The sequence below is a fragment of the Neodiprion lecontei genome, chromosome 1, assembly GCF_021901455.1.
Source record: "Neodiprion lecontei isolate iyNeoLeco1 chromosome 1, iyNeoLeco1.1, whole genome shotgun sequence".
Lineage (NCBI taxonomy): Eukaryota > Metazoa > Arthropoda > Insecta > Hymenoptera > Diprionidae > Neodiprion > Neodiprion lecontei.
Genome location: NC_060260.1, coordinates 20,427,865 through 20,451,973, shown reverse-complemented (window position 1 = coordinate 20,451,973; position 24,109 = coordinate 20,427,865). Strand labels below are relative to the sequence as shown.

General features: G+C 40.1%; 1 protein-coding gene across 1 annotated transcript in view; it reads right to left on the bottom strand.

The window, feature by feature from the left end:
* LOC107224482 (vacuolar protein sorting-associated protein 8 homolog) overlaps positions 1-24,109 on the bottom strand; it is a 165,528-nt gene that overhangs the window by 74,031 nt on the left and 67,388 nt on the right. The window contains exon 7 of the mRNA XM_046732629.1: positions 3,697-3,837. Within this exon, the coding sequence (XP_046588585.1) occupies positions 3,697-3,837 (141 nt within the window). The remainder of the gene's footprint in view (positions 1-3,696; positions 3,838-24,109) is intronic.

Genomic DNA, 24,109 nt, shown 5'->3' with positions numbered 1-24,109 from the left:
ACTCCGGATTGTTGAGGTAGCAAAAACTGTTATTTGGCATATAACATTATGTGTCAGGAGTCAATTGCCCGCTATTCTCGCTCCTCTTCCCACGCGTTCCTTGAGATTATCAAAGACTCCTCGAACGTTAGCCGTGCCGCCAGTCACGGACACACGATTCTCGGGCCTAATGCAGCTAGCTACTCGACAACTATATTAGTTTGGTTCGGGACTAGGTAAAATTTGGTGCCGGCGAGTCGTGGATCACCGGCGCAATACGGCCCGTTTGTGCTCCTACACTTGTCTTCGTCGTTTTGCCTAACGATTTCGGATCGGGTGATTTGATTATTTCCGTCACAAAGTATAGTACTACAAAAGGTATATTCTGATTTTAAGTTAAAATGCTACGAAATAGATGAAAAATGCTTGCAAACATGACTGAAAACAGCTGAACGCGTGAAAGCGGTTGAGCAGTGGAGATAGAACAGCATTGCAGACACGAGGAAGCGCGGATGTATGCAGTAATACAAGCGCACTACGCACAAGTTATAAATCTTTATGTATACGCGGTTCCCTGCGTTTGCCGTTCTATCCCCATCACTCAACCGCTTCCACACGCTCGTCCATGTCAAGTCATGTTTGCAAGTATTTTTCATCTATTTCACAGCATTCTAACGCAAAACAAGATTATAAGTTTTGTAGTACTATACTTTTACTTTCAAAACCTGTTTGGAAAATTGAAATCGGATCATTTTGGACGAATGCAGCAAGATAGTACATAAACAACTACTAATTGCAATCATGCAAAAACCAACTATTCGACAACGCCTGGGTTGTGCACACATCAAGTACCTATTAATCACTACTATCTGCCGGAGAGCCTGCACTACAACTTGAAAAATGGCGGCGCTATCAATTTTTGAAAAAACGCAGATTTTTCCAGTTTTACAGATTTTTCTCCGTTAATAATATTCTGATTGAGTCGTTCTAGCGCTCATTTTCTTTGTTTTTTGATTCTCTACACTCGTCTATTCAGAGTATCAAGATTGCTTCGTTAATTTTGAATGACAAGGGGATGACGAAAAAAACACAATTTTTTGCTTTCAATTGTTTATAAAAAGTTTGTAATTGATAGCTTTGAGTCAAAGACATAACAGAATATAACTACGGATTGTATTTCCTGGTAGTATTTTTGTCACAGAATCACTCATTTTCTGCTCTATTCCTTTGGTCTACTTCCCGTGCAGAAATTTATATCGGCAAACAACATTGTGAAATGAGCCGGCATCGCGCTAACATCTGTAAACCGATCTAATGGGTTCACACTGCTTTTTTAGTTGGCTAGAGATCGGCACGATGATGGCAGTCGATGTAATGGTTATCTATTGGTATTCAGTATTGGTCCGGTTGTGATGTGGACCGGCAGTCAATGTACCGTTCGAGTATCTGCACACAATACTGGTCGAACACTGGTTGTAAAGCGGCTCCCCAAGCAATGTTCCAGTATTGGCGTGTAATATCTGCCAAATGTTGGCCGTAGAGCGTCTTCCCAAGCAATGCTTTAGTATCGCCGTGCGATATCTGTGCAATGTTGGCCGTAGAGCGGTTTCCCAAGCAACGCTCTAGTATTGGCGTGCGATCTCTATCCAACGTCGGCATGAGATTTGCAGCCGATGCCACCCACGTTCGACGTTGGCTCGCGATATCTGTCCTACGTTGCCGTCAGAATTGAAGCCCGCGCCACGTTTAGCCGTTGGCTCAGGGAATCTGTCCAACGTTGGCCCTAACGCGGAGGATAATGCACGGGTCCAGCTTTGGCATCCAGTATAGATATAATTACAGCCGTACACTGGCAGCGAGTGCACCGGCTGAAGATGGGCACACGATATCGAGCCAGCACTGACCAAAGTTGGCTACTCAATATCTCAAATTTCAATTGCCAATGTAATCAACAGTGTCTATCGTATCGACTGTTTGGACTGTGATGAAATACATATTGAGCAATCCTCTCAACACCTAAAAAATAGGATAAGTGGACATGGATCGAAAATTAAATGTGGTGATCCAGATAATAGTGCTCTTGCATTGCATTCTTTAATGTTAGGTTACAGGTTTGACTTTGATCATGCATCTGTTGTTATCACAGAGAGCAATTACTACAAAAGAAACATCAAAGAAATGATTAACATTTGTAGAAATAACAACATAACATGTAACCGAAAATCTGATATTCAGCATCTAAGTCATTTGTATCATGATTTAATTTAGTTCTTATGTTCCCACCTCTGAAAATTTGACTCTTGTTGTCATTGATCAAAATCAATAGTGAAGCTGTGTATCGACTTGATCTAATCACTTCCGCTGAATACAATACCTTAGCCTGACGGATGACAAAATATTTTGTAAGTAATTTTAATTAATCCAATCTTTCCGAATTTCTTAGCATAAACCATTTTTATGTATTTACTTGTAATCGTAACATGAATATCTGCGATGTTCTGTTATTTATTGTTTAGAATTATCGCTTAAAATGTATATAAGCCCTCATGGGTCATGTGATCCGATTTAAAAATTGTGATTTACAAAATTTAAACAGTTACAAAAATACGTTTTTTCATGTGAAATTAAATTTAGAAGAAATCGTACACTATCTATTTTTTAAGAGTAAGAAAAGGGCTGACCTTAAAACAGACACACAGAAACTGATTGGATACAAACTGGCACCGAGGAATGGAATTGAAAATCAATCAAACCAGCGATAGGCACTTACGAGCGACAAATGATTTATCAATATTATTACTCACATTCTGAGATGAATTTTGACCTCAATTCAAATAAATAGAATTAAAAAAATAAAGTTACTGAATAATGAATTTTTTTCCTTTCGACCCAATTTTGTATGGTGCAAATCAACGTTAAGGTCAACTAAGTCAAAGTGTCTTATCTCTACGGTAAATAACTCATTCTGTGCATATTTCATATTTGCTTTTTAGAAGTTCATGAAACTGAATTCATTTAATCGCGTTTATGTCAGGACTATATTTTCAGGGATCCAAAAAATTACTTGCGCATTAGGTTTTATCATTTCGTCTTTTGGCAGATATATTCTTAGATTTATTATCTCAAAATTACTGTAAGGAACTAAAGCTCCGGTGAATATAACTCATTTCCCAGACTGTAACATACCAAAAATTTTACCAAAAAAAATTTAAACTGTTAAAGTAATGGTTTCAATGACATACAATGATAATACAAGTAGCATCAATTACCAAAAATCAAAGCTCTTACGAAACTGAACACGCAGTCTTATATATCAACGAAAAATGCGGTTAGAACAGTATATAGTAGATAATGTGGATATGGTTTTACATGTTTATATGTTTTTCATCGGTTTGTGACGTATGTTTTAGTTGGAGACGCAATAATATTCCAGCAAAACTTTTCAAGTACTCAAGTTAGAAAACGAGATGTTATTCTATAAAAATCGCATTATAACCACTTACGGCATCCGGAAGGTTAACTGAATTTCGCTAGTTTTTTTCAGAGTAGCTACTGGGTGATTAATATTACATATGATACATATGATATGTACAAAGGTAAATGTCGAATCGATTTTGAGTATGGTTGGTAAACATGTGCGAAATGCATTGGGCCTCTTATTCATTTCCCTCGTTGCCAATTCGTAATATTAGATTAGGGATTTGTAAAAGCACTTACTTGCAGTGTTAAGTGGCGTAAACGTTCAGTCCAGGTTCTTATGCAAACTGCGTGAAGGCTTTTGGTTCCGAGTAGTAGCAGTTGACTGCCAAAAGCGATTACTGTATTATAACAAGCTCTTTCACCCGCCAACGCCATTGCCTGTAAAGAAATTATCCTGAACTATGTATCAGAATTTTTTTGTACAAGTCCCTCTTGTGAGTCTATACACTATAGCATATTTTCTACTAAAACAGATAGTCGATATTCTCATATTTTTTTCACAAACAATATTACGTGATGTCGACATTTATTATTTATTCTAATTTTATTGAATTTTCATATGTATTCAAACCATTGAAACTACATACCCAAACTGGTAAACAGTGGTGGTCAAAATGATGTCGATAAAAGTCATTTTGGGTGGGGGGGTGGAGCTAGCTTTCCGGTAAGCTGACCCCTCCAATTTTCAAAATAGTTTATTTTGTAACAGAAACGAGATCGAAAATTGCATTTTGTGGCAGTGCAGAGCTTATAAATAGCTCTTTGATTTGTGGTTTTTTCGACTTTTTTTTGAGCACTAAAACTCAGATTGCCAGAGAAATATCTTTTGCCAGAGTTTCTGGTTTTAATAAAGCTATCGTCAACAAGTTTTTTGACTTAATAATTGAATTATTAGACAAATATAATTTTCAGGCAAGTCGAATCTATAATGATAACAAAGCCAGCATTACGACTGTTCCAAATTGTACGCCGAAAGTCGTTAGTTTAAGAGGAAAGAAGCAGGTTGGAGCACTGACATCGGCTAAACGAGGAGAAACCATTGCATGTGTATTTTATTGTAAGGCAGCTGGGAATTTCATTTTGCCTCTAATGATTGTTTCACGCAAAAGAGAGAATGTGGCACTAATTCATGGATGTCATCCCGAAACGTTTCCTGTCTATCATCCGCCAGGTTGGCAGGAAACTGAAACGATTTGCCTAAAATGGTTCGATCACTTTAAAAAGTATGCTAAACCAAGTAAAGACGATCTAGCCCTTTCAATATTAGATGGCCATGTTACTCATGTCAATAATGTAGCTCTCATCGAAGCAGCAAGTAGCAATACAAGGAGAGTTCTACTTACAAATTCCTGTTACCGACAGTTGCCGACATCCTCCCCGTACTTAAACCCTTCTCCGCGATAACGCCACAGTCTGCCGTACCGACTTAAGGTCAAAAACGTGCAACCTTACCGACAATCGTATCAGTCAACGGACAAAATCGCACTGCTTTACCGAAAATTTTTGTCGGTCGAAAGTCAAAATCGTGCTGCTTTACCGACAATCTTACCGACCGAAGGTCAAAGTCTCTATATTATGCTCGCGTGCCAACGGCGGAGGGTGCAGCGGGGGGCGTGTATTTTTTTACCGACCTGAATGTCGGTTACCCATCCCGCATTGTTTTTCCACAATAAGACTGCTGATGTGTAATATCAATCACCTCACATACTTTTCCCACGCTATCAACCACGCGACATTCCAAAATTAATCCACTTACCCGGATGCCGGTTTGATATCAACCACGTGACATTTTTTCCGTATCAAATTTCAAATTTATGTGGTGGGGGACGTTATCAAAGTTAAAAGGGAAAACTTCAACGCCAGTCTAAAGCTGTTCTTCCTGCAAATGAAAAGTGCTCTACAACAACAACGGGAAATCTAGAACATTGAAGAAGCTCAACATCTACTGGAAATTGGAACTCAACTAAATCAACTCACAAGAGATTTTGAGCAAACACGAATTAATAGTGACGATCATGGACTTCTCAAAACTAAACGAAATTGCGGGGCTGGAGACGTATCTGCCGTTGAAAAAAGTTTCGGACCTTGAAGCCTACTTCGAATACAGAGTCAGCGGTGTTCGTCGGGTTAAAACGAAATTTAGTGATGAGATCGTTCTAGATTGGAGGACTCGATCACGGCTCTTCTACCAAATCGACTGACGAAAGCTCTCCAAGAAGATGAAGATATATTCTAGAAGATGGTGACACCAAGTAACGACACTCGGTTGAGTCTACGCTATCTGGGTGGGCCATATAATCAACTCGAATTTGTTTATGTGTAATCTGAGTATCACATACACATATTTTATACCATTTAATAGTAGAACGTTCAATATTGCATAAAAAATATCGAAAATTATATGTATTTGTCACTCTGCGCTAAGCCTGTCCCCCTTTACGCCAACAAATTTTTGTAATAGTAATTTGAATCGCGTTTTACAATCTAATAAAGTGCTATTCTGAACACCAATGCCCAAAGACGAAGGTTTTTAAGCTGCGTTTGAACCTCGTAACTGTAACGTGAACTCTACGATGAGGTTTTAGCGAACTCAGTCAAGGATAGAGTGCAAGGTCGACCAACATCTGAGTTAGCGTTCGTTCAAAGCCGCAGGTCATACGGAGTTGGATTACTATCGCTCTCGGAATGTAAAACATGATTAAATTGGTTTATAGATTAGTCAAGGATGAGATGCAAGGTTGAGACGCAGTTGAGATTTCGTTCGACAAGTTTTTATTTATTTTATATCGTGTAATTGTTCTAGTGCGGACTGCTCCACGCACACGGACGGCTTCGCGCGCGCACACAAACATACGTACAGCTGCCCCATAAAAAGGACGCTCATCACTGCAAATGATCATTAAGTATCAACTTGTCAAGTATACGTAAAGAAAAAGCTAAAGATTCGGAAGTGTTTGAGATTGATCGATATTATGGAATCGGCGTACAAAATCTTGGGCAAATCATCATGAACAGCAGAAATTGATAAATGGATAAAAGTCGGAAGTCAAAATATTCGGCTTCTCAACAAAATTTTGCGAAAGACTTCAACAATTAGAGAAAAGACGAGAATTATCACAACGATCGGACCCTTGAAAGAGCTCAAGGAAAAATTCAAACGTCTTCAGAAAGCGGGTGGAGGTACGCGGAAAGAAAGAAGAAGCCATCAAATTCACTGGGTAGATTTGGAATCAGCTTTTGAGGGAAGAATTCGAACTAGATCCATCGTCAATTTGAAGCATAAAGATGTGGAGAGATTTCTAGAAGACGCAAAGGTACTGGCTATGACAAGACTAAAAAACGCTTCAAAGAAAGCCAGGAGCTTGAAAGCCAACGTCATCCTGGCTTTTAAATTTGAAGTTAGAAAAGACGATCACACGGTGGAAGAGATAAAATTTTTAAATACGAGAAATGAAATCATCCTCCAGACAACAGATATTAACGAATGGTTCATCGAAAACGCGACAGAGCGTTTGTTGAAAAAGTAGAAGATTTCCAGGAAAAGGATTCAGGCTGGTCGTTAGTTGAAATTATAAATCTTGCCGTCAACATTAAAAAGTATACGCCATTACGAGGTGGTCTGAATACCCACACCCCGTTACCCAAGCATATCAGTGATAAAAAGGCTGTAGTAAACATCAGAAACAACGACTCCTACTGCTTTCTTTGGTCGGTCACCGCAGCTCTGTTCCCAGCCGACAACAACAATCCCAACGCGACCAGCTCGTACCCGCATTTCAGTTCAGTGCTACGGTATGATGGTATAAAGTTTCCTATTTCTCTGGACAAAAACATCATTTCAAAAGTTGAGTAACTTAACGGATCTTCCATCAACGTTTATAGTATAGACCAAGGTGATCGGAAAAAAGTGAAATAATACCGATTCACTTAAGTCAGAACGAGTCCGATAAACTTGTAATTCATCTTTTAGCCATATAAACTGAAATCACTGACAATGACGATGATGTTGATATGGAAAATTATAAAAATAATAGAATCTTTCATTTTACTTGTATTTGAAATCTGTCCCGATTAACAAGTTCTCAAATTGCTAACCGTAATGGTCGTACTTGTTTATGTGATAGATGTTTGACTCACTTTCAATCTGAAAGATGTTTAACAAAGCACAAAGTTTATTGCATGAGTTTGAACGGGACCAAAGTTGAATTACCCACAGAGGAGAAAAAGATTCTGAAATTCGAAAGTTTTAAGCACAAAGAAACCGTTCCGTTTTGCATTTACGCGGATCTTGAATATTTGCTGCAACCTACTCATATTCAAGTGTCAGAAAATAGAACAATTTACCAGAACCATATTCCGTACAGCAAAGCATATTACCTCCATTGCGCCTTCGACGATTCCATTTCAACGTTCAAAATTAACCGTGGAGAGACTTGCATTCAATGGTTTGTGAATGAGTTGGAGAAATGGGCACATTCGTTACAAGCATATTTCACAACTGTTGTACTCATAGAACCGCTCAATTGCAATCAGCTTAACGAATTTGATTTATCAACGGTGTGTCACATTTGCGAAAAACCGTTCACGCTCGAAGACGTCAAACATCGTGATCACTGTCATTTCACTGGAAAGTACCGTGGTGCTGCTTACCAAGGCTGTAATCTAAATTATCAGAACTCACATACTATCCCCGTGATATTCCATAATCTGTTAGGTTACGATTCGCATTTTCTGATTAAAGTTTTGACAACAACTTTTAAGGGTACTATTCAGCTTCTACCCGTTAATAAAGAAAAGTATATCTCATTTACAAAATTTGTTAAAAGAATGGACCTACAGTTTAGATTTATAGATTCGTATCGTTTTATGCCCAGCAGCCTCGAAAAATTGGCAACGTATTTAAATGATAATCAAAAGACAATCACACGTAAATTTTGCACTAGCTCCGACAAATTTGAATTATTAACCAGGAAAAGTGTTTTCCTGTACAAGTATATGGATGGTTGGGAGAAGCTTGAGGGCGTTCAGTTACCGCCCAAGGAAAACTTTTATTCGAAATTAAATAACCAAGATATTTCGAATAAAGATTACGCACACACGTGTAAAGTTTGGCAAGCTTTTGTTCTCAACACGTTGGGAGAGTATTCAGAGTTATGTTTGCAAACTGATGTTTTTCTATTAGCTGACGTTTATGAAAACTTTTGGCAAAATTGTTATGCAAGGTACAACCTGGACCCGTTACATTATTACGCTGCGCCCGGGCTGTCGTTTGACGCAATGCAAAAGTATACGGACATCGAGCTCGAGCTTCTCACCGACGTAGATATGACTATGTTCATAGAAAAAGGAATTCGAGGTGGTGTGCCCCAATGCTCTAATCGGTATGCAAAAGCGAATAATAGGTATATGGGAGATGCTTTCAATCCAGAGCTAGAGGTGTCGTATCTTATGTACTTCAACGTCAACAACTTTTATGGTGCTGCCATTAGCTTTGCTTTACCGTGCAATTCCTTTGAATGGATCTCGAATTTCGAGAAATTTGATGTTTTTACATCTCGGACGAAGCCGAGTTTGGCTACATATTAGAGGTAGACATGGAATATCGTGAGGAACTGTACGAAATGCACAAAGATTTGCCACTTCGCCCGGAGCACTACATATCTCCGACCTCAAGTAACAAGCAACCGAAATTGACGACCACGCTACTCTCCAAGCGAAACTACATTATTCATTATTGCGTTATAAAACAATGTTCAGAGTTAGGTTTAAAATTAGTTCAAATTCATCGAGTTCTCAAGTTCAGACAAACACTGTCGCTTAAAAAATACATAGATTTACATACAGATTTGAGAAAAAAAAATCAAACAATGAATTCGGGAAAAATTTTTAGAAATTAATGAATAACGCTGTTTTTGGTAAGACAATGGAGAACGTTCGGAAATACAGAGATGTTAGATTGATTGCGAAATGGGGTGGAAGATATGGTGCTACAACTAATACAGCCAAACCAAATTTCCACAGCTGTACAATCTTTAATGAAAATACGATAATAGTTTAAATGCGTAAAACAAAAGTTAAACTCTACAAACCATCGTATGCAGGCTTCTCCATTTTAGACCTTTTAAGATCCTTTATTTACGATTTCCATTATAATTATGTTAAAACGAAATTTGGACATCAGGCAAAATTGATGTATACCGACACGGATGGTTTAATATACTACTTTACCGTCCCCGATATTTATGAATGCATGAAACAGGACTTGGATAAATTTGATACTTCCGATTATCCACCTTATAATGTTTACAGAATGGCTCTAGTTAGCAAAGAAGTTCTCGGCCTGATGGAAGATGAGTGTAACGGAAAAATAATAACAGAATCTATTGGCTTGAGGGCGAAATTGTATTCGTTCACAGTGATGGGGAAGGATGAGGACAAGAAACGAGCTGAGGGTGTGAAAGGATCGCTATTAAAAAATGTTGAAAAAGTAGTTCTCGCACGTCGAGCTGTGCAAGCGCGAGCATACATGAGTAGTGTTAAGGCGCCGGAGCGCACTGTTTTTCACCAATAGTGTTCTCCGAGTATAGTTAGTTGGTTGTAATACTAAGCATAATAAAGACGTACTTTTGTTGACCCTTATGACAGTGTCATATACTTTTCTTAAAACTACACCGTTCCGATGTCCTTAACCAAATAACCCAACAGGTTATGGGCCCAGACAAGCAGCCTGCGAAAAGTTCAGATTGGTAAAGCGAGAGAACGGTGGTAAGAAAGTGTGTATTTCGAGTTGTTTTTCTTCTTGTCGGTCGCCATTAGTGTCGCGGTGTACCGGTAATCGCGAACGTAGAGAAAAACTATCGAACGAAATGGCAGAACCAACTCTGTTTAAGAACATCAAAAAGTTTGATGGCTCGAATTTTCAAGCGTGGAAATTCCGAATGGACTCAATGCTCATCGCGAGCGCGATTCAAGATGTCGTAACGGGCACGCGAGTGATGCCGGCACAGGCAGAATCGGCAGACGGTAAAAAGTGAGTGAAAGACAATGCGACGGCCATGTGCATTATTTTGTCCTCAATTGAAGATTCCCAGCTCGACTGTTTGCTCAACTGTACAACAGCGAAGGAATTGTAGGATTCACGAGCAGAAATCAGCGTCGAATAAGATATTCTTGCTGCAAAAATTTCATGGCCATTGCATGGATTCGAACGAGTCAGTTGTACAACACGTGTCCCACGTACAAAATATGGCGTCTCAACTGAAGGATCTGGGAGAGGTGATTTCAGACACAGCCATCATGGCGAAGGTTCTAGGAAGCTTACCGTCGAAATATGATGCTCTCTAGACAGCGTGGCACAGTGTATCCGGAGCTAGCCAATCGCTAGAAAACCTGCTCAAAAGATTACTAAAAGAAGAGAGAAGAATCGGAAGTGACGATGACGTCACTCAAGCGTTAGCCGCTGCAAGTATTGGCGGGAACAAAAAGAAGAAGTTCGCCGCAAGTGAAACAAAAGACAGCGAGAAAAGCCCTAAAAATAAAAAGTCAGGTGAGTGCTTTTACTGCAAAAGAGAAGGGCATTATGCTCGTGATTGCCGTGAAAAGAAACGGGACAAAGACAATACCGGCAATAGTTCAAATGGATGTGCGTTCGTCGCATCGTCAAGTGTACGAGGACAGAAACAAGAGAAATTTGAGACAGTGACATCTAGTGAAGTCGTTGAACGACTCTTGGAAGTCGATACAAGTGCTGTCTGGATTACCGACAGTGGGGCCTCGAGACGCATCACTTACCAACGAGACTGGTACAGCGAGTTTTATCCGAGAAGTGGCGAGACGATATCGCTCGGGGATAATGGAGTGTGTGATGTTACCGGTAGTGGCACTGTGCTCATTGACAGATTTTTGAATAGTAAATGGTATGAAGCGCGAATAGAAAACGTGCTTTACGTTCCCAAAATCCGAAAAAACTTGTTTTCAGTTGGCGTGTGTACTTCAAAAGGGTTTGATGTTGTGTTCAAAGGAAAGCAAGTGACAATAAATCATAACGGTGAAATTTTCGGTGTCGGTGTGAAACAAGAAAATGAAATTTACCGAATGCTCTTCAGAGCGAAAAAATCGAGCGAAACAAATGAGGCAAATGTGTCAACAGTGAACGTGCGTGTTTGGTATGAACGCAGGGGACGTGTGAATAATAAAGTGCTGCGAGAAATGGCGCAAAAGAGAATAATTCGAGGTGTGAAACTGACAGACGTTGACAATTTATTCTGTGAGTCGTGTGCTCTCGGAAGAGCACACAGGCTTCCGTTCAAGAAGAACAAGAGAAAAGGGAAAAGAAAGCCCGCAGAATACATACATTCTGATGTATGCGGTCAATTCTCGGCGGAATCGATAGGTAGTGCATGATACTGCATAACCTTCAAGGACGATGCGTCAGGATTTAGGTATGTTTATTACATGAAACAGAAATCTGATGTTTTCGAGGTTTTCAAGAAATATGAGAGGTTAATCAACAACAAATTTGGAAAACCAATGAAGGTGTTACGCATATATAATAAACGAAAATATTGCAATCAAGAGATGAATACAATTGTCAAGAGCGCTCACACAATGATAACAGCAAAGAAACTTCCTCTGTCGCTATGGGCTTAAGCGGTCGGTACAGCAGTTACCGTACTCAATCGAGTACTGTCTACCGGTAACAAGAAAACGCCATACGAGATATGGTTTGGAAAAACACCAGATGTGTCTCGTTTTCGTGTATTCGGATCGGATGCGTACATGCATATCGATAAACAGTTTCGTAAGAAACTAGATCCGAAAGCTGAAAAGCTAATCTTGGTCGGGTATCAGAACGACTCGATGAACTATCGGTTGTATAATCCTCGGAACAAAAGGATATCAGTATCAGAAGATGTCACGTTCAACGAGGGCTTACTGCTTGAGACAACAAAAGGGCAGGCATTCGAATACGTTCTTCCAGATAACAAAAATGAAGACGTGGCAGAAGTTACCGTTGTCGAAGATGAGGGAAAAGAGGAAGCTCAAGAAGAACTTGAAAGAAATGTGCAGGAAGAAGATCGTCAAGCAGAAGATCTCAATCAGCTGGAACAGACTAGACAATTGCGGGACCGACGAACTATCCGGATGCCAGCAAGGTATGAGGTCGATTTCGCCGAATATTATTCGCCCAACTTATCCCAGGAGGCGATGAACAGTCTTCAAGCAGAAAATTGGGTTAAAGGAATTCAAGAAGAATTCGATGCACATGAACAGAACGAGATATGGTCAATTGTACCGAGAGAAATAGATCGGAAACCCATAGACTCAAAATGGGTGTTCAAAGTCATACGAGACACATCAGGAGATATGTACCGGTACAAAGCGCAATTTTGCGCTCGAGGTTTCGAACAGAAGGCGGGACACGACTATACTGAGACTTTTTCGCCAGTCGTGAGATATGACTCCTTAAGAGTTTTATTGGCCATAGTAGCTGAGCAGGACTTGGAGCTCACACAGTTCGATGTCAGGACGGCCTCTCTTCACGGCGAACTGAAGGAAGAGATCTATATGGAGATACCAGAGGGGCTTAATGTAAAGAAAGAAGAAAAACGTGATCTCGTGTGCAAACTGAACAAGTCACTGTACGGTTTGAAACAGGCACTCAGTTGCTGGAACGAAAAATTTCGAAAATTTCTGGAAAAATACAGTTTTCGCGAGTCGGAGGCCGACAAGTGTATCTTTCGAGGTTGTGTTACCGGTGTCGATGTATTTTTCGCACTTTTTGAAGATGACGGGCTCATCGCAGCAAAAATAAGTCAAGCCCTCGAGTCAGTAGAGAAATCGTTAAAAATGCATTCAACATTACGCTTAGGGCTGGGAAAATATTTGTCGCAGTACAAATTAGAAGAAATCGGGAAGAGAAAACGGTCTTCTTACATCAAGAAGCGTGTGCAAAGAAACTCCTTAATAAGTATAAGATGGTTGATGCAAAAGCGGCAAGTAACCCTGCCGGTCCGCCCGCGAGGTTAGTCCCGAACGATAAAGACGATGTACAGTCAAGAAAAGTACCGTTTCGGGAAGCGGTAGATTCATTAATATTTCTTGGACTTGTGTCTAGGCCGGATATTGCATATTCTGTAAACTTAGTCAATCAATTTTTAAGTAATCACAACGAGTCATTGGCAAGCAGTAGAAAGAATTTTCCGGTACTTGATTGGAACAACAAAAGATGGTATAACGTACAAAAGCGGCGGGAGCAACTCGGAGTTACAGGGCTTCTCAGGTTCGGATTTTGCGGGCGACGCAGAGACGCAAAAATCCACTACAGGGTACGCATTCTAGTTATCGAACGAGATTGTGACATGGTCATCCCAAAGACAAAAAGGAGTCTCACTCAGTACAACAGAGGCTGAGTATGTTGCAGCAGCAGCGGCTGCAAAAGAAGCCGTTTGGCTTAGAAAATTGTTAAATGATCTCGGGTGTCTACCAGATACTGCGACAGTACTGCAAGTAGACAATCAAAGCGTAATTCGATTAATTAAGAACCCAGAATTTCACGAGCGAACAAAACATATCGATGTCATGTTTCATTATGTTCGGGAAACTGTGGAAAATGGGGAGATCTCGATAAAATATGTTCCTACGGATCAGCAGTTGGCTGATACATTCACCAAAGCACTTTCTCAGAATCAGTTTCAGTTCCTATGTACCGATTTAGGCATAGGGCTCTCGACGGACTCAAACGGCGGGAGTGTTAAAAAAGTAGTTCTCGCGCGTCGAGCTGCGCAAGCGCGAGCATACATGAGTAGTGTTAAGGCGCCGGAGCGCATTGTTTTTTACCAATAGTGTTCTCGGAGTATAGTTAGTTGACTGCAATACAAAGCATAATAATGACGTACTTTTGTTGACTACAGTGTCCTATACTTTTCTTAAAACCATACCGTTCTGATCTCCTCAACCAAATAACCCAACAAAAACTATAACTTTTAATGATTATTTGAAGTGTGCGTTAGAACACAAAAATTTAGTCGAACATGAGAGTCTGATACAGAGTCAGAAGCATCAGGTCTATACCATACAACAGACGAAGGTAGCACTGAGCTAGAATGACGATAAGCGGATCGTATTTACAAACACGACCGATACGCTGCCGTGGGGCTACAAGACCTGCGGTTAGACTGCCCATTGGTGTGAATTGTATCTTTATGGTGTAAAAATGAAGGCGCATCTTTAGAAAATAATCTCGTTTATTCAACGTTACATATCAGATTCATTTATACAACTGTTGTGTGTATTATCAAAACCTGACCACTTAAAATAAAATTTTTTTCCACGCTTCTCGAGCACCTACTGCACGAGATAGATGTCCGGATGTTCAACCTTGAGGACCTCCTGTTCGTAGAAACCACCAGCGATGGGTTGATCTTGATAGTCTTTGAGCTTGTACGTCACAGGATGAGTATTTTCCACTTGGCTTATTGTGAATATCTCCGTCATCCAATCGAGAGTGTAACCTTTCTCAAAGACGTTTTTGAATTTGCTGATCCGAACTTTGTCACCAATTTTGAACTTTGCCAGTTTGGTAGATTTCGCTCAAAGCCCTCCGTACGCCTGACGTAATACCAACCTTTCGTTCTCAACGGTAACATCAGTTGGTTTCATTCTTATGGTTCGGTGTTTGGCGTTGTTGTAAGCCGGAAGCAAATCTGATTAGATATCGAGCCACTTGTAGCTTCCTTGCATACTGAACCGTTTCCACAATTCACTTTTGAGCGTGCGATTGAAGCGTTTGTAGATCGAAGCCTTCAAATTACCGTACGTGGAGTAAGGTTTGATTTCGTAGCGTGACATAAGATTCAAATTTTAAGTTGTGAAATTCCGTTCCTCTGTCGACGGGTAATTTTTTCGGTACCCGTCGTTGGAGAAGCACAGATTCCATTACCTTCGTAACATCATCTCCAGACTTGCTCTTTATCGGTATAGCCCACGCGTACTTTGAAAAGATATGAATAACTGTGAGCATGTACCTGTAGCCTTTGTTTTGTCCAGCGTATGACATTATATCGACAAGATCAGCTTGCCAGGTCTCGTCGATGCCACGAACGTCTACACGCCGACGCGGGTAATTCCGGCGTGCAGGCTTATGTAGTTCCGTCACCAGTGCTTACTTTTTCTCGTTCCTCTTCCAATACTCTTAGTCTGGTGTCCGATTTGGAAATGATTTCAGCGTTTCAAATCGACAGGTCTCTGCCTGTTTTAAAATCTGTGTAAAAGGTATCCAAGCCGTTCACCGTGGTGATCTCCAAAGCTTTGATCATTTGATCGAGGTTGTCGATTTGTTTTTGCAGCAAGTTGAATTTTCGTCTAAGATTTTTGAAGTTACAGCATTGTTCGGCTCTGTGGGATCTGCGACATTGCACAGTCTCTTGTTCTGTATATCGTAATGCCCGTTCGCTGTTATTTGAAATTCGACACCCGGTGACTCGGATTTCTCGCTGCCTGAGATGTCAGGAGTAAATGAAGACGCCTCACTAACTCGTTTGGATCATCCCAGAAAACGTATTCCGTTTCAAAACCTTGTCGAGTGATCATAGCTTGCGGAAGTAGACCTTTACCCTTTCGGCGAGGTGATGGGGAATAATCCATCAATTCGGCAATGACATTTTTAAATTTGTAACTGTTATCGTTTCGAACGGCCCCATCAGATGAGTATTACTTTTTATGCGCAATCGTTGTGAGGATTATATTTTTAAAATTTTCCCGATCTTCGGCGCTCATACAAGACCCGTCAGGCATCTTTTGGAACAAAAGTTACAGCAAACCCTTCGTTTTCGGGTAAAGCATATCATCAATAAGGATGTAGTCACTCTCAAAAGAGATCAACGAATCACCAATCATTAGTCCGTTTGAGAGGTTGCGTACACCGTAACGTTGTCCAATTCACTTTGCCCCTTCGCATCTCTCATCAGTCCAAAATACTCATCCTCGACTTTCTCGACAGGTGATTCTATAATTGTTTCATCTCCTGCCGAAGCAAAGAAATCGTCCATTTCCGAGACAGTTTCATCTTTCGTTTCATTTCTTATCTGCTTCATTTCTTCCTCAATTTTTTCCACCTCTTGTTTTACAGGTTTAGTATATTTAGTAACATTCACCAGTTTTTGCAACGGAGTTTCTACTGGTTTGAAAACGTCACTCGATTTCTCAGCCGTAGATTCCTTGCCCGATTTGAGTAGTCTGTGTTTTCGACAGATCCCAGCACTTGCTTGAGCGATCTGATGTAAGAAATCTTTATGCTTGGAAATTTCAGATCCCTGCATGTTGAGGCAACTGAGTCTGTAACGCTACTGTGTCTCTCGCTTGATAACGTTAGATTTTAAGTTTACATTATCACGCACGAGATTATTGGGAATACGCGCGTACGTATGACAGAGATAGAAACAGTCAACATCGTGATGTCTATCCATGCAAAAGTAGGCTCTAATATTGTCCTGCTTCTCGCACACTACATCGTCTAATACGATTATTGAGTTGGGTCGTGCTACGTCTGGTGTAATCACTTGCTCACGCTCGGTAAACGCAAAATATTCCGTATTCTCAGCATTGTCCAACAATTGCTTCAACAATTGGTATTTCGGTTGGTCGAGAGATTTTGAGTAGATATAGATATTTTCAAATGTAAGTCCGTTGGAATGGGTTGTAAGTATGAGCAACGCAGTAGTTTTACCACAATTTGACGATCGACAGAATATTGCACGTACACTGTTCGGGAGTGATTCACCGTGCCGTTTGTGCCTTTCGACATTTTGCTCCGAAAGTGTGTCAACATTCATTACGGGAAACTTAGTAGGTCGTTTTTGAAACCGCATCTCGGACATGACTGATCGGATCTGTTATAAATATCTCGTTTTAAAGCACTTCTCTTCAGTCAACGCACGAACATGATCGTGTACAGAGGTAAACGAAGCAGCAGGCGGCAGCATCGTGGCAAGGGTCTGGTAGATAAAATCATGTACCTGGTTATCAGTACTGTGGGCCTGGTACAAAGTTAACGAAGAGACTCACACGGGGTGATCCGGGAATCAATCTTCTCGACGCACCTTGCAAGGATCACGACATTGCTTACTCGCAGAATCGTGAAAATCTTAAAGTTAGAAACGAGGCTGATAGCGTGTTGGCTGAGAAAGCTTGGAAACGGGTTTTTGTGCCGGACTTCAATTTGGGTGAAAAAGCAGCGGCTTGGAATATAGCTCATACAATGAAAGTGAAATCAAAACTTGGAATGGGAATTCGAAAACCATAAAATGTAACCTTGACAAAAATTATAAATGCTGCAAAACGTCCTATGGTTCCAAGCAACGATGCAAAAGTCGCTATCGAGTCTGCGCAAAAGGGAGCTGAAAACGCCGTTAAAAAACGGGTGGTGAATGTAAAGTGCGAACACCTCGCGTTCTACCAGTACCTTCAAAAGTTGGTGGTTTTCTAACGTTTCTGATTCCTATTTTCGCTAGACTTAGTGCTACAGGTGCGTTAGCCGGTGGTACGGTAGGTATAGCAAAAGCTGTGAACGATGCAAGTGCTGCTAAACGAGAACTGGAAGAGAGCAAACGACACAACAGAACTATGGAAGCTATCACGTTGGGCGAAGGGCTTCATATGAAATCGTATAAAACAGGTCTTGGTCTCCATCTTTCAAAAAACTAGATGCGATGCTACCACGTCGAGCGTTGACTGTTTGGGACCTGTGTGAATGTGGCAACCCACTATACGGTAAGGTATTTTTTCATACTTTAATCGATTGTACTCGGTGTGTACCATCTCAAATTTCGTTGATACCTTAAGGGGGGAAAAAATATAAGGGAAAGAAGAACTGGCCCGCAACTCATGTTGAGCTAAATATTTTGCGTTGATGCTATTGTGAAAAGCACTCGTTTGTACCCATGTTATTTAGGAAAAAAAAAATCGATCTTTTTTTTTCGTCAATTTCCCAAATTTATTCCAATTTTTGTTTCCCCAATTTATTTCCCTAATAAATGAATAAATAAATATCATGGTTGGTACAAATGGGTATAAACGATTTCCCGATGATACATACATATATATATATATATATATATATATATATTGTAACGTGGCGTTTCAGAGTCGCCCGTCACAAGGGCACACAACCGCTATTATTTTTAGTTTACGCGTCCTCAGCAGGGTACTCCAACCGAACTCGATACAAAATAGGCAATAACTACTTTTAACTAATTCTTTTTTGTAAATTCTTTATTTCGCGCTTCGGCGCAAGCTAATAGGGTACTTGGACGACAACGATCCCGATCAACAAGGGACCACTAGCTACCGTTTGCAGCTCTCGACGACTTCGCCTACTGACGGTCTCATCAGACTACACTGGCTACCTTGGTGCACCTTTATATACACCTGGGGTAGCATCCACCCGAACCTTCCGTATCGCCTCGACTGCCGGTGAACAGGGAGATAAAAATCCTCCCGGCCGCCGAGGGCACGGTTTCTCGAAGAGGAACCAGCCGCCAGCTCTATCGGATGCCGTAAGGATGGCGTGAAGAGCAGACCGTAGCCTGCCATCCTTCGAATTACCGGCCTGGTACCGGACCGACCCCAAACCACTACGTTCAGGTTGATAAAGCCATCGTTCTGAGGATCGACGCTGCCTTCCTATCGGCAGGGACCAATTGTGTGGGTCGTGGTCCACGGTTTGGCCAACCGTCTAAATGCACGACCTCAGGCACAGGCAGCTAGCTACTGTCTGTGCAAAAGCCGGTGGAGGTGAACAATGAGGCGTTACTCTCCACCCGGTAACTTTGACCGAGAGGCACCCTGTGTATGCCTCTGTCAAAGAAGTCCCCGATGATAGGCAGCCTGGACTGTAACCGAAGCAGCTACAAAATCGTACGAGTTGGTGTCAACGACGAAATCGCGAGCAGCACGTTACGCCACATCTAGCGGTAATTTTGGAAAACGTATGACCACGCAGTAACCAATATTCGTCACAGGGGGATGGCTTATTTGCGGTGGGGGTAAACCGACCAATCAAAGAAGAAGAATCACCTCACGACACCGCGAGATCGGCGAGCTGAACTACGACCTGCTATTCTACGCTTGACCTGCTGAGAGACAGCTTTGCTTTCACATTCTTCCGATTACTCTCCCGATTTAAGCTACCGATACCTTTCCTTCTACCGCTATCGTTCTATCGTTTATCCTACCGAAAACTTCATCCTTCTAAACTCTTTTCATTCTTTTTCCCTTCCTTCTCAGTTTTGCTAATATAACGTATAATTTAAATTAGAGTCAGTTTGTGTGCCTGAAGTCAACCGCCAAGGTAAGGCTTCTGCCTTTGAATAGTATCGTTACGAAGTTGCTCATAAATTCCATTCTTTCTTATGGTATTTATCGACTTTGTGTGAATCATGGTCCACGGCTTAGAGTTGCAGTAAGCCGCCGTGTGGCTGCATGATTTCGGTCATTAATATTATATTTACTGTTTCTTGGTTGCATCGTGTGATGCCAGTTTTGTGTGAATCATGGTCCACGGCCTAGAGTTGTAGTAAGCCGCCGTGTGACTGCATGATTTCAGTCATTTATTATTTTCGTATCTGAGCGACCTCGTAACTGCCAAATAATTATTTCTCTTGTATTTATGATTTTTCTGATTATTTGTGAATCTCTATTAGCCTGCTTCTGTACCTTCTATCATATTTTGAGCCCTATTGGCTCTATATTTCATTCCATACTCTTTTTGTAATAGTAGTGTGCTTTATATTTTATTTCTGTTATTGCTTATTATATTTTTATTTATTTTTGTGCCTATTGTATCATATATCGAGTTCCTTGGAGTACAAGCGAGCGTAGAATCACCCCTAGATATTACCGCACTTTTCTTTATTACCATTGGCAATTTTATATTATTTTTGCCTGTTATTTATTTCTCTGTATTTTGTTAAATTAAGTTCTGTGAATTATTCTTTTGTATTGCGGTGTATTTTAGTATATTTCTCTATTTTGTAAACTCTCCGAAATTCTCACTCTCTCATAATTTTGTATTTTGGTATTCTCTCAAAAGTTATGTTTAGGAATTCACTATTTAATTCCTCAAGTATGTAATAATTATAAATTATCGAATCTACCGTTTATGAATAATTCTACCGAAGGCTATCTAGTCGATCGTTTGCCGACTTGGTAAATTGTTACTGAATGTCAATCTCTCATACTGGTTATAATTTATGGTAAATTTGTCGTATCATCTACCGAACTATCGTTACGTTGTCTTTTACCGATCGCAGTAAAGTTCTCTCGTTCTAATTGACAGAATAATAATTTTCGTAGCGTCATTTGCAACTTGGGTAAGATCACGTCGCCCAGTGACGTGTAGTTTTAAGTCAACTCTTGCATTATATCGCATCTCCCGACCTACGTCCATTTTTCTCTGTTAACTACCGTCTCTCGTTTTAAAGCTACCGTTTACTGCTATTCTACCGAAATTTTTGTGAACAACGATTATTTATTTTATTAACTACCGCTGTCGATACCATCTTATTTGCCTGTCTCAATCATGTAACCTTCTCGACAATATATGATCGATTGACCTGTTCATTTTCCTTTTGCCTGGAGTTTATTCTTTATTTTGTTATTTTCTTTAATTCTGGAATTACTGTTAGCTGCCTTGAATTCCGCCACTCTACCGGGATGTACGCGATCGTACCTGTGCCTAGCCAGCCATACAACGGGTTCTCTATTTATCTCTTTTGTACGGTTTTGTGTTAATTTTATTGATTTGTATTATTGGTTGAAAATCGACGCTAACGCGTCTGGCGCCCAACGTAATTATTTTGTTATAGTTTGATATTGCGGATAAGTAGAGAATCGCGCCAAAGTGTCAACGGTAAGTCCTCATCCGAGGGTAACAGAATTTAGCGTTACAATATATATATATTGCGTTCGTACTCATATTTATCTATAAGTATATCGTTTGTCCTTGCTTGCCCTGACAATTTTATTGCTTATACCTGTTTGGACAACTGAGAAATCCCTTGTATATCCCTTGGTTTATATATATATATATATATATATATATATATATATATATATATATATATATATATATGTCAGATACGATAATACGTTCAGGGTAACGAATAGGTTAACTTGTCAGGATCTAATGATCTGAACGTATGTCACGCGTCTGGTATATAAAAAATAATATAAAAACGATGTACTTCACTGACTGCCACAGTGACACAGCTTACATGCCTTTTATTAAGCTTCGATACAAGAATAATAAAATATAAATTCGAACTACTCGGTAGCAATGCTAGTAGAGTGTATCACGGAGAGCCTGTTCTAATTAAAAATGTCTTGTCGTAACCAATGACCAAGAAAGTATAACCCGGAGAACTGTCTCCCACTCCTCATATCTTGGCCTCTCCGTGACACAACTCACTCGTGGTCCATGCACCACGCATTACCACCCTGGTAGGTTCTTCTAAGAACCCTTATTGATTCCTAGCCGGCGATCATATAAACAGCACGCGGTGCGCGACTCCATCACATGGCACCTGATAATTGAGTCTTAGTTAACATCGGCGAGCGAGAAATCGAGAACGCTATTTTAAAACCTTGATTTTCACGGCGATGCGACATATATATCTTTCGTATTTGATTATACCCCCCTAGAACATATCAGAAAAATAATACAAATAAGCCGAAAGGAAAACAAGAATCAAGAGCAAATGGATACCAAAGAAAAATTTATTCTAGGTAATAAACAATGTTTTAGAGACCCTAGGGGCGATGCTAATAATAATTCGCATGTGGAAAACCATATATAAATAAAGATACTTGAATCTAAAAACCTGATAGTACCACTGAAAAATCGTCTGTAATCATTCGTACCGACACTCTTATCATTTCTACCTGCTTGTATCATCGAGAAGTCGTTTGTACTCGTTCGAACTGCCAAAATTTCGTTTGCACCCACACGTACCGACGAAGATATCATTTGTACTTCTTTGTACCAGCTAGAAATCGTTTGTACCCGCAAGCACCAACAATTATATTATTTTTGCCTATTTCTACTACTTAGGAATCGTCTGTACCAGTTCCTACCATCAATGAATCGTTTGTACCTATTTCTACCAACGATTATATCGTTTTTACCTCATTGTAACACCGAGAAATCAGTTGTACCCGTTTGTACCAACGATTATATCGTTTGTACTTCATTGTACCACCAATATATCGTTTGTACCCATTGGTACGGACGATTATATCGTTTGTACCTCATTGTACCATCGAGAAATCGTTTGTACCTATTTGTACCAACGAATATAGCGTTTGCACCTCATCGTACCATCGAGAAATCGTTTGTACCCGTTTGTATTAACGATTATATCGTTTGTACCTCATTGTACCACCGATATATCGTTCGTACCCATTGGTACGGACGATTATATCGTTTGTACCCATTGGTACCGACGATAATATCGCTGGTACCTGCAAGAAATCATGTGTACCCATTTGTACCAACGATCATATTTATTTATTCATTTATTAAGGAAATAAATTTGGGGAAAAAAAATTGAAATAAATTAGGGGAATTGGGGAAAAAAATCGAAAAAAATCAAATTTTTTTTTTTCTAAAATAACATCGGTACAAACGAGTGTGAACGATGCTTTTCACAATAGCATTAACGCAAAATATTTAGCTCAACATGAGTTGCGGACCAAGTTTCCTTCCTCTTGCATTTTTTCCCCCTTAAGGTACAAACAAAATTTAAGGTGGTATAATCAGGTACACATCGAGTACAATCGATTAAAATATAAAAAAATGCCTTTCCTTTTGGTGGGTTGCCAACTTCACATGGGTCTGATTGGGACTTATTGAAGTATGCAAAAACCTTTAAGGTTCCGCATTTCCGCGGTGTTTTTATGGGAAACAAAATGCCTAAAAACGGTCCACGAGAAAAGGAGTGAGCTATAATCAACCTTGACGACAAAGACGGTCCGGGAACACACTGGGTTGCATACAAGAAACGGGACAATAATATCGATTACTTTGACAGTTTCGGCAACCTTCAACCACCCTCAGACCTCATAAAATACCTCGGCGTTGGTAGTGTGAATATGTGAGTGTGTGTATATTTCAGTGTGAGTGTGTGTATGAGAGTGTGAGTATATTTCATGATACAATCATGAAAGGTACCAGGGTTATAATACATTTGAATGCGGACATTTGTGTCTGAAATTTCTAAGTGGTGAGCTATATAAACATGGTGCATGATTCATCAAAGTCAGTCGAACTTGCTTGTGATAAAAGTTATGCTCTTGTCTTGGTAAAATTGTTAACCTTTAGTTCGATTCCCAACGTTGATGTTGGTCACAATAAAATTTACGTAGCTGATAAAGTGATCAACATACCTACCGGCAGCTACAAGATCGAGGACATAGAGAAGTATCTTCAAAACGTGCTAAGAAATACAGATATTAGGCTCAGCATCAAATCCAACAATAATACATTACGCAGCGAAATCACATGCAACCACATGATTAACTTTGAGACGAACGATTCCATTGCTCAACTTTTGGGATTCACACCATGTGTATTGGAGGTTGATAAAACTTACGA